The following is a 10,505-nucleotide window of genomic DNA, read 5'->3' on the forward strand; positions in this document are numbered from 1 at the left end:
TGTTTCACGACAAAATAGTTTAGCGTATTACTTTTTTATTATTTTAACAATTCAAAAAAAATAATCAAATTAAAAATTTTTCCCAAATTTAAGTAATTAAAGACAAACTAATATTAAAATTAAAAAGAAATTATGACAATTATACGCTTAACAAACATCCTCACCTGTTCGCTCATTCAGGTAATTTCATGGCTTGTAAAGGTTAGGGAAGCAGTTGCCAATTACGATTTGAAATCATAACAATATTGTATTTACTATAAAACTTTTTAATTACCTTTTTTACGAGTTAGAATTGAATTTGAAACTACTTTTCTCAAGTTGGAGTTGAGTTCATTTAAAGTAACAGTAAGAATGAAAAGATGAAAATTTTTGCATGGCAGTAAAAATAAGTAAACATCTACAAGTGATTTTCATTTCATTCATAGTTATAATTAAAAATAAATCTTTTTAATGACTATTATTTCATTTATTTAAAAATTATTCAATTAATTTTGAGTTACTAAATAGTAAATAATAACTCTAATTTTTTTAATTAATAATTAATTAAACTTTTAAAGGAGTTTGAGTTAATTAAAGTTTAATTTTTTAATTGCAATTTGGATTTTTTAATTTGTTAATAGTAATAAAAAGTATTTATATATTTATCAAATAAAAGATTCAAAATCACAAAAACTTATAGTTTATTTTATATTTCTTCATCTATGTAGCTTTTTGGTATTTTTCTTATAATGAATTAAGTTTAAATTCTTTAAAATATGTTAATTTGTATATTACTATTAGTTGACACAGGCTGTCAAATTTTTTTCACATAATATCGATCTTTTTGTTGGGAGTTTAAGTTTGTTTGACTTAAAAACAAGCATTCATGTTATTTTTAAATTTTGATTCTAAGGCTAGACTGGTAAAATTTTAAAATTTATTTTAAATAAAAACTTGCATAACTTTAACATAAGGAAGTGGATGTTCTTGTTTCATCAAATATTATTAGTTAAATTAATTCAACTGAATTTTATTTTTAAAAAAATTATTATAATTAAATTTTATTTTATTTTTAACCATTCTGTAACGATAGACAAAACTAAAAACAAGTGAAAGATATAAGCTGAAATACATTTGCATTTGTTGGAGAATACAACAAAAAGCATTGGTTGAGTAATTTGAAGTCGTTATCATCAACAAAACCAGAAATTAAAATTAATTCAATAAACTAACAAATAATCTTCAACACTATGGGAGTTGTAAAAGGAAATCAACAGAAAGAGGGTCACAATATTTTCAAATTGGCCACAGTAGCCTGTTTATTTGTTGCAATGCTCTTCCATTTAATTGCCATTGCCTCGCCGAACTGGGCATCAGCTGACCTGACGAGAACTGACCGAGCAGAACATATCGGACTATGGAAGTTCTGCACATACCCCTACGGTGGAGGCGAGACATGCTATGATTTTGTGGACATCATATATGGAGGTCAGGACTCTTTTATTTTATCTGTATCTTTAATGGAGCTAGATTCATAGTTCATTTGTGCATGTTGAACATATTCTCATTAATTTTCATGCTAAAATGATTTTAAAATGTCGTTTACTGCTTCATAACCTTTTAAAAAAACACCGCAATCGTTATCCTGACCGTAGACTGGTTGAAAGCAGCTCAATCGTTCATGATAATTTCCTTATTCACACTGCCTGCTGCTCTCGGTCTCAGTTTGATAGTGGCGTTCGTATCTGGACTGGAAGACGACATGAGGCTCATTGGTGTACAACTTGCTGTCATTGGAATTACGGGTAACAGGATTGTTGTTGTTGTTGTTGTTGTTGCCAAAAATCGGTTGATAGTTATGCGAAAATTTGTGTTGTACTTGTTAGCCAACCAGAAACTTCTGTTGTTTTTGTCCAAAAGTCGAACAAATGCTATTCTGTTAGAAATTATTGTTTTGGGTGTAAATATCATTTTAAAAGTATTTATAGATTAAACAATTGCAAAGAAAAGTATAATAATAAAAATTATTCAAGTTAAAAAATTAATTTTAAAAATCGTGACAACGTGGTTGTCAAAATTTACAAATAATGAAAACTGGCCAGAACTCAATTGCTTTTAAATGGCTGTCGTCTTCTCCATCTTACCATGCATATAAATAAATCAAGATGGAATAATATGACTGGCTTTAGCATTTACCAACACGCCATCTTAGCCATACTTTTTTCTGAATATATTTACCTGTGAAAAAGAAGTATCAAAATTTTAAATAATATCATAAATATGCTGAGAATCATCAATTGAAGAAGCTCGAGTGGATAATTTTTAGTCTATTAGGCTTACACTCTTACCAGATTCGGAGAAATTAACAACCCACATTGACATTGTGGCCATCACTGAAACATGGTTTAATGATATTACGGAAGGTTTGATTTGTATGAACGGTTTCAAATTCATCGGCAAAAATCGATTGAGCAAACACGGTGGTGGAGTTAAATTCTATAATAATATGATCTTCAAGACGAGAGAGATGATTTAAACAAGATGGGAGGTTTAGATTTTGAAACTTGCAATCGAGTTAACGATTGACTCCTCAGCAAAAAATTTCGTCATTGTAGTGTCATACAGTCCTACCTCGGGGAACTAGGTCTATGGATGCTAAACGAAGATTGATTAATTGCCATCAGACCACTCAGTTTCAACGCAAAATTTTATCTCCAACTACTGGAAAATATTTTGCAGCAAATAGATTTAGAAAATAAACATATAGTTCTCACAGGTGATCTTAACATCGATGTGACGACACGAGCTATGATGTTAACAAAATGCCCTTATGTAAACTTTTTGCCTGCTGCAGTTTCAATCAGCTAATTACGCTTCCAACAAGAATCTGTGTTAAAAAGCAATCGATCATTGACAGCATATTCACTAACTTTTCGTACCAGGTAGCATTACGTGGTGTTCACGTTTATGATATATCAGACTATCTTCCCATCACCGTCACTATCAGCTCTTCCAAAAATAAAACCAAACCTGAAAAGAATTAACAAATTTATTCATTTTCAAAAAGTAGACTGAACAGACTAAATGGAGCTTTATGTGTCAACGATTGGTCAGATGTTTTGTTATGCAATGACATATTTAAAAAAACTTTTCGATGGTTGTTGTTTATTAAAAAGTGGCAGAAAATCCATAAATTTTCTCCGTAACAAACCAAATTATAAAAATTTCTTTAAAATTCAACCATGAAAAGATACACGAAATTTAAATGCACAGATCTCAACAATAAGCTAAAAAAAACAATAACTTCAGTGACTTGTTTCAACAAACGAAAAATAACAACAAAAAATTTGGTTGAATACTTTAAAAATAATAAATAAAAGTAACGACGATAAAAATGTTTAAAAATCACTAATCTCAGATGAACATTTTGATGGGAAAGTTAGAATGTTATGGGATTTGTGGAACACCTTTGAGATGGCTTGGTAGCTACTTGACTGACGGGAAACAGTTTGTTAGATGGCAGAATACAAATTCGACGATACCAACTATCCAGTTACTTTGGAGAAGCAGATGTTGTTGTTGTTGTTGTTGTCCCGCTTCAAACATCGTTGGAAAAGTCTAGACGGAGCCAGTTCAGAATTTGAACTATAAAGAATAAGATTGTAATTGATGGACTAGAAATAAACGAAAGCAAATCAGTTAAATTTCTATGTGTCTACCTTGACCAGAAATTAAGTTTCCAAAACCACGTAAATTACGTATCGGGAAAATCGTGAAAGTAATTGGCGTTATCAACAAAGTTCGATTTTACGTTCCAAGAAGAATGTTGAATATACTCTACAACGTACATCTCTTACTGCAACGTAGTCTGGGCTGCTACCTATCGCACGATCACCGATCCGATTAACAACGAAGAGGGCATTACAACTAGTTACGTTATCAACAAAGCAATCGCACACGATGCCATTATTTTTGTCAACGAAAAATTTAAATTTTGATCGGATGAATGTCTACTTTACGGCTATTTTCGTCTACAAACAGTTGGCAAACAAGTTACCATAGTATTCAATCATTACTATGCGTGCAGCAACAATAAGAGACGACTTAATTAAAATAATTTAGTTATCTAACTTTATAAAAATTTGTTTAGTTATTATTTTTTAGCTAATCGTAGATGTCACGTCATGTAGTACATTAATGCAATTTCTGTTTAGGTGGCCATTGATGGGCAGTTGCACGTGCTTTGTTCAAATAAAATTTAAAAAAAAATAATGATGAATTCATTGTTAATTCTGCAATTGTCAACTTGCTTTTTATTAAATCATTAGTTAATTTTTAAAAGTAAACGAAATTTTCGTTTTATTATTAATTATAGTACCCAAAAATTTAATAGAGTTAACCCGATCAATGCAAATATTATTAACAAGAATAGTAGAATTTAACAAGAAACGGGTACATACTACATACACAGTAGTAGGACCGAATATGATATAAGCTAAGCAGTTTTGAATTAAGTTTGTTTAAAAAATTTAATGAAAATGTAGTGTAATACGGCGAAGAGAGCATAAAATTGTTTTTATTAGACCTGGATCTATCTATCTTGAATTATTATCAGTCCCATTTTTTGAATTTTTCACGTGAACCATCACAGCACATCACGCAAATGAGTGTATGTAGGTATATTATAATAAAACACAAATTGTGTGTTTTAATTAGATGAAATGATAGCACACAACAAACACACAACTCTTCTGATAACAATTTAACCATTTGATGCCCTGCAGGACTGTTCACCTTGACATGTGTCTGCTCATTTGGTGATCGATTCCAGGAATATTTTAACAATAAGGAGCCTCTATGGAAGGAGGAGGGCAACATTGGAGTGCTGGGTTGGGGGTTCGGGTTGGCAGTCACTGACATGTTTCTCACATTTATTGCTCTCGGGTGTGGCGTGGCTGCAATCATTTGAAATGTTCTGAAAAGTTCTGCTCTACCCTGGATTGATCAATAAATTTTTGTTTCATGGAGTATATGAATGAATGAGTTTATATTTTAATGATAAATTGGATTATTGAATAAATTAAAATTTCATGAAAATATTTTTAAAATTTGTCTAGTTCATATAATTATTTGTCATTTTTATTGTGCCTACTGATATGACAAAAAATCTCATCTTATAAGCTCTTACTCATCACCAGTGTTTTATATAAGTGTTCAATTTTAGTGTAATGTTGTTCCTATTTTTACATTTGCGCAAGTTACTTTATCAGTTTGCTTGCATGCATTATTATTTTATCACTGCTCAGTACACACATACTTTTTGTAAATGTGCATTGTACATTAGTATGTATGCGTGAATGTTTTCACAAATTACATACTTATAAATGATGACAATAGTAAGCAAAATAATTTGACATGTCATTTTTAATGTTTCATTTTTTTCTGAAATTTTTAATATTTTGATAATCATTTAAAATTTAAATCGAAAGAATATTTTTAAAATTTGCTTTCGGTTTTGATATCTACAAATACAGGCCACCGGATCTTCAGGACGGAAATCAGTGCTACATGGCTGCAGAGTTTTTTTTTGTTTTGGTTATAATATTTTGAAGACAATCTATTTTAATAAAATTTTGGATCGAAAGTGAACACTGAAGTTGGAAGTGATATTAAATTGATCATAGCTTGTTCATGTTAAAAAATAGAGACCCAGAATGTTCGACCTGATCGAATCTTCGGGCAAAATTCGACCTTTGGCTTTGGCCATTTTTAGTTCCAAGAGCCGTGTATTGAAATTTTCGTTTAAAGTGTCACTTTTTGTTATTCCAGAACAATTGTTGAATATCGTTAGCGAAAAGATTATTTTTGCCATCATAACTGTTAAAACATCTGAATTTGATCAAGAGATGGAATATAATCTCGATAAAGAATTGCTGGAATAACACGATTCGCTCACCGTTCTTTTAATAACTTGTTTTTCATCTAAAAATTATTTTTAAAAACTGTTTTTTGGGGCCTTTGGCTTCGGTTGAATGGTGTTGCATTTCTTTTTAAAAGATTAAATAAATATATATATAGTTTGTAAAAGATTTTAAAAACATTAATATTCAATAAAAATGAATATATATTTAAATAACAATAAATTATTTTACTTATTTATGCCTAAGGACAAACTGTACCTAGTGAGAGCAAAGAAGGAACGGTGACAAACGGTAATTGATGGTGCCAGGGGTTCAGATGTCGCAGAATCAGACTTTACGCATGGGGTTCCACAGGGATCATTTTTTGGGCCGCTGTTGTACGTGTTGTACACTAAAGTTGTTGAAGAAAGTGGTCTCCATGTCATTTGTATGCAGGTGATATACAATTATATGGCTTCGGCTTCTGCTCCACGAAATCATCACATCTTATGCATCAAAAGATTACAACTCAATAGACGCTGGTGGTCAATGGATGTCAGCTAATAAACTTGGATTGAATGTCAAAAAAACACAACACATTTGGCTTAGTACCCCACAAAGACTGGCTCTCGTCAAAGAATTTATGATGCCAGTAAATGATCTTGGAGTTGCGCTGGATTCTTGTTTGTCGATGGAGGCCCATGTAAAAAATATATGCAGAAAAATTTTTTATTAACTTTATCGAATTAGAACTATCAGACGTTTCCTTTCAATGGAGTCGACAAAAACACTTGTTCACAGTTTTGTCTGTAGTAGAATTGATTACTCAAACTAAATCATGTATGCAGTTAACTTGTTTCTACAAGACTGCATTCAATCGGTGTTAAGTGGCCGGCCCGGCGTATCAAAATTTCACTCCATCTCAAAATACAGGCAGGATGATTTACATTGGCTACGGTTTCCGGTGAGGATTAAATTCAAAATTGCACTGTTAGTCAGAGATTGCCTAAATGGCGATGGTCCGCTTTATCTGAGTGAACAGCCGGTGTCGGGGGTTCAGGGACGCAGTCATTTGAGGTCATCAGACCATGGGGATTTGATTAATCCGGTATTCAGATTGACAAATTTTGGAAAGCGAAGATTCGCAGTGGTTGCGGTGAAGTTTGGAACTCACTCCATGTACAGCTGAAGAATGGTTCTGTTACTGAAAGGCCTCAATTCAAAAGAATGTTAAAGCATCATTATTTCAGCAATGTACCCACCAGAAAGCGCTTCTGAGCTCTGTCAAGAGAGGCGCTATACAAATTTTTGATACTGATACTGACATAAGTCTTTTTTGATATCCTTCGGGCTCTGATACTCGTTTATTCAAATAAATAGTTGAGTCCGGAAAACACAAAATAATAACAAATTTTGAGGTGAGGATCCCAGTATCAGTATGTGTGTAAACTTGCGTCCGTTTCGGCTAACAACGGCAGGGCCCTGCTAACATAAAATTTGTGATTATTTTTTTGCATTCCTTTTTCTAGTTTTTAAGTTGATTTTAATTAAAATGATTTATCTTTTAGAAAAGTTATAACTGATTTGACTTCTTTTTAGATTTTTATAAGACTACCATAATGTCCCTTTTAAAACTTTTTGTTAATTTTTTGCGGTAATATTATAAATCATTTCAGTGACTTTCTTTTCAATTAGTTTTTACCACATTTGAGTTATCAAGAATTGTTCATCCTAACTTTCCTTGTGTCAACCGGTGTGTCAGTGTCTGATGAAAAATATCCGACTCGGCCACTCAAAAAAATAAGATTCCGGGCAAAAATTTCCAACTCCGACTCCCAACTTCGACTTCAGGTTTTTATTTTTTGCATCATAATTTTATCATATTATCTTATAGTTTATCTTAGTAAATTTACTTTATTTTTATGTGTTAAAACCATGAATATAATGGATATGGCATAATAATTTTAACCTGCCTAAACATTTTTCATAGTTCTATGGAATTAAAGTTTAAACGCGTAAAAATTAAACATTTTTTTTATAGTAATTGACATTATATTGATTATTTTACTATCAAACGTCTTACTATAAACAAATTTTTTAATTAATTGTCAATAAATGGACAAAAAAAGCAACTAGAACGATAATCGCTTAATAACCGGCTAAAACTGATTGTTTACTTTAATTTAAATTCACTTTACAAAAATATTTGTTAGATTGACCTTGATGTTAAATATATAGGAACAATGTTATATATATAACGCGTCTGCCATATCCATATTATATATATCCATGGTTAAAACATAATGAAAAACGCCACTGTTTAAGACAAATCTCAACCGACCATTCAAGCTGTTGACCATTGTATTTTAATAGCGAATGTTAGAAATAGTTTTCACATCAATTTTGCTATTTAAACAATTTTTTAAAATAATTTAATTATGTTGCACTTTTAGATGCAAACGTTTTCCGTAGGTTTTTCCACTAGGATGTTATTGGAATTTGTTCAACTTGTATTTAGGCCATTTCTGGTCGTAATAATGTCCTTAAACTTTACAACAAAAAAACGCGCTTTTTCACATTAACACAATATTTATTTCAAGGATTCACAAGTAACAAAAAATACTTTAAAAAATGAATGCATCTATTAACATAGTCCTTAAAAACGATACATGATGAAAATGTACATGGCGAATAAAAGTATTGTTTAGAAACAATAAAATAACATAAGGTAGAACGCGAGTACATTGTACGGTAGTATAACAATTCAATTTGTTAAGGCATTTTCATTCAATTTAATCAAAAAATGCTGTTAAAAATATGAGGCACTTAAACTTTGGAATGGATTATAAGATAACATTTGTCAAAATTAAACTATATAGTTGCATAAGAATGCATAAATATCGCTTATAATTACACGTAAAAAATTTATTGCCAAGTTACATGAGTTGTGTTCTGTTAAAATAAAAAAGTTATGCTGTGTAATTAATTATGTTGACATTTTTAGAAAATGTAGCACCTAAATCCACTTAATTTCATTTTTTCAATGAAATAAAATTAATAGAAAAATATTTTAAAATATTCAAAATGTAAAATAATTAGACTTTTTGTGATCATGCAAAATTTCAAAAAAGTTTGCTCTGAACGGTCAGATAGGTTGAGTAGGTTTAATTTGATTTTTTAAACTTCCATATTAATAAGTTTTTTCATTGTTTATTTTACTGGTTCAGTTTTATTTCACATTATAAATCAGTAAATGCGATGTATTTTATTTCTACGAGAAAAAGCTCTTCTGTTATACCGCAAGTCCGAACTTAATATTAAAAATCTATTTTTAATAAACTCCAGAAGTTAAAATGTTCCAAAAAGAAGTCCCTATTTGGCTTTTATTACGATCGTTTCCATCCTGCCTTCTACCTGCCAGTCACATTTCTCCTCCCTCCTTATCACTCTGAGGTGTCAATCCGTAAATTTGGAAGAGTCTACCTGGTGTACACCCACCCAACAGCCCCTCCATGTCACACACAAACCTGTACACATACCTCTTGCCAGATGTTTTATGTATGATATTTTTGTCATAATAATAACGCAAGCCTCTGCTCAGTTTTTCGTAGTTCATTTTTGGTTTGTTCTTTCTGGCGCCCCATTTTTTGGCCACCTCGTCTGGGTCGGTCAATTTGAATTCCCACCCATCACCTGTCCAGCAGATGAAATTCTGACACGTTGCATCCATCAGAAGTTCCAATAAAAATTGCCAGAGCTGAATAGGACCACTACCTGGGATGTGTGAAAGTTTATGTGTGATGTGTGGAGAAACATGAGTGGTGTGTGTTGGCGCATGAGTGGAATGTGGTGGTGCTTGAGTGAGGTGTGGTGGTGCTTGAGTGAGGTGTGGTGGTGCTTGAGTGGGGTGTGGTGGTGCTTGAGTGGAATGTGGTGGCGCTTGAGTGGGGTGTGGTGGTGCTTGAGTGGAATGTGGTGGCGCTTGAGTGGGGTGTGGTGGTGCTTGAGTGGAATGTGGTGGTGCTTGAGTGGGGTGTGGTGGTGCTTGAGTGGAATGTGGTGGCGCTTGAGTGGGGTGTGGTGGTGCTTGAGTGGAATGTGGTGGCGCTTGAGTGGGGTGTGGTGGTGCTTGAGTGGAATGTGGTGGCGCTTGAGTGGGGTGTGGTGGTGCTTGAGTGGAATGTGGTGGTGCTTGAGTGGAATGTGGTGGCGCTTGAGTGGGGTGTGATGGTGCTTGAGTGGAATGTGATGGTGTTTGAGTGAGGTGTGGTGGTGCTTGAGTGCGGTGTGGTGGCGCTTGAGTGGGGTGTGGTGGTGCTTGAGTGGAATGTGGTGGCGCTTGAGTGGGGTGTGGTGGTGCTTGAGTGGAATGTGGTGGTGCTTGAGTGGAATGTGGTGGCGCTTGAGTGGGGTGTGATGGTGCTTGAGTGGAATGTAGTGGTGCTTGAGTGAGGTGTGGTGGTGCTTGAGTGAGGTGTGGTGGTGCTTGAGTGGGGTGTGGTGGTGCTTGAGTGGGGTGTGGTGGTGCTTGAGTGCTGTGTGTTGGCGCATGAGTGGAATGTGGTGGTGCTTGAGTGAGGTGTGGTGGTGCTTGAGTGAGGTGTGGTGGTGCTTGAGTGGGGGTGG

The 10,505-nt window shown here is 33.3% G+C and overlaps 2 protein-coding genes across 2 annotated transcripts; one reads left to right on the forward strand and one right to left on the reverse strand.

Annotated features, from left to right (window-relative positions):
* The first annotated feature begins 565 nt into the window (after window positions 1–565).
* On the forward strand, window positions 566–5,623 carry HELRODRAFT_188474 (hypothetical protein). Its single transcript, XM_009020934.1, has 6 exons — window positions 566–902; window positions 1,074–1,467; window positions 1,635–1,784; window positions 2,331–2,402; window positions 4,764–5,258; window positions 5,287–5,623. The coding sequence occupies exons 2-5, from the start codon at window positions 1,230–1,232 to the stop codon at window positions 4,946–4,948; spliced, it is 645 nt and encodes a 214-aa protein (XP_009019182.1). The 5' UTR covers window positions 566–902; window positions 1,074–1,229; the 3' UTR covers window positions 4,949–5,258; window positions 5,287–5,623.
* Window positions 5,624–9,300: 3,677 nt separating this feature from the next.
* HELRODRAFT_65753 (hypothetical protein) lies at window positions 9,301–9,654 on the reverse strand (the record flags this gene model as incomplete). The annotated part of the gene is made up of 1 exon (XM_009020935.1): window positions 9,301–9,654. A coding segment is annotated over one exon (354 nt), but the record flags the coding sequence as incomplete, so codon positions are not given.
* Window positions 9,655–10,505: the final 851 nt, after the last annotated feature.

This window comes from Helobdella robusta (genome assembly GCF_000326865.2).
Source record: "Helobdella robusta unplaced genomic scaffold HELROscaffold_3, whole genome shotgun sequence".
Classification (NCBI taxonomy): Eukaryota; Metazoa; Annelida; class Clitellata; order Rhynchobdellida; family Glossiphoniidae; genus Helobdella; species Helobdella robusta.

Excerpts from the sequence above, each read along its gene's own strand:
- HELRODRAFT_188474 (XM_009020934.1), top strand. The coding sequence starts at position 1,230 with ATGGGAGTTGTAAAAGGAAATCAACAGAAAGAGGGTCACAATATTTTC. Across the intron at positions 1,785-2,330 it reads TGCTGTCATTGGAATTACGG|ATTCGGAGAAATTAACAACC; the intron begins GTAACAGGATTG and ends CACTCTTACCAG. Across the intron at positions 2,403-4,763 it reads GTTTAATGATATTACGGAAG|GACTGTTCACCTTGACATGT; the intron begins GTTTGATTTGTA and ends GATGCCCTGCAG.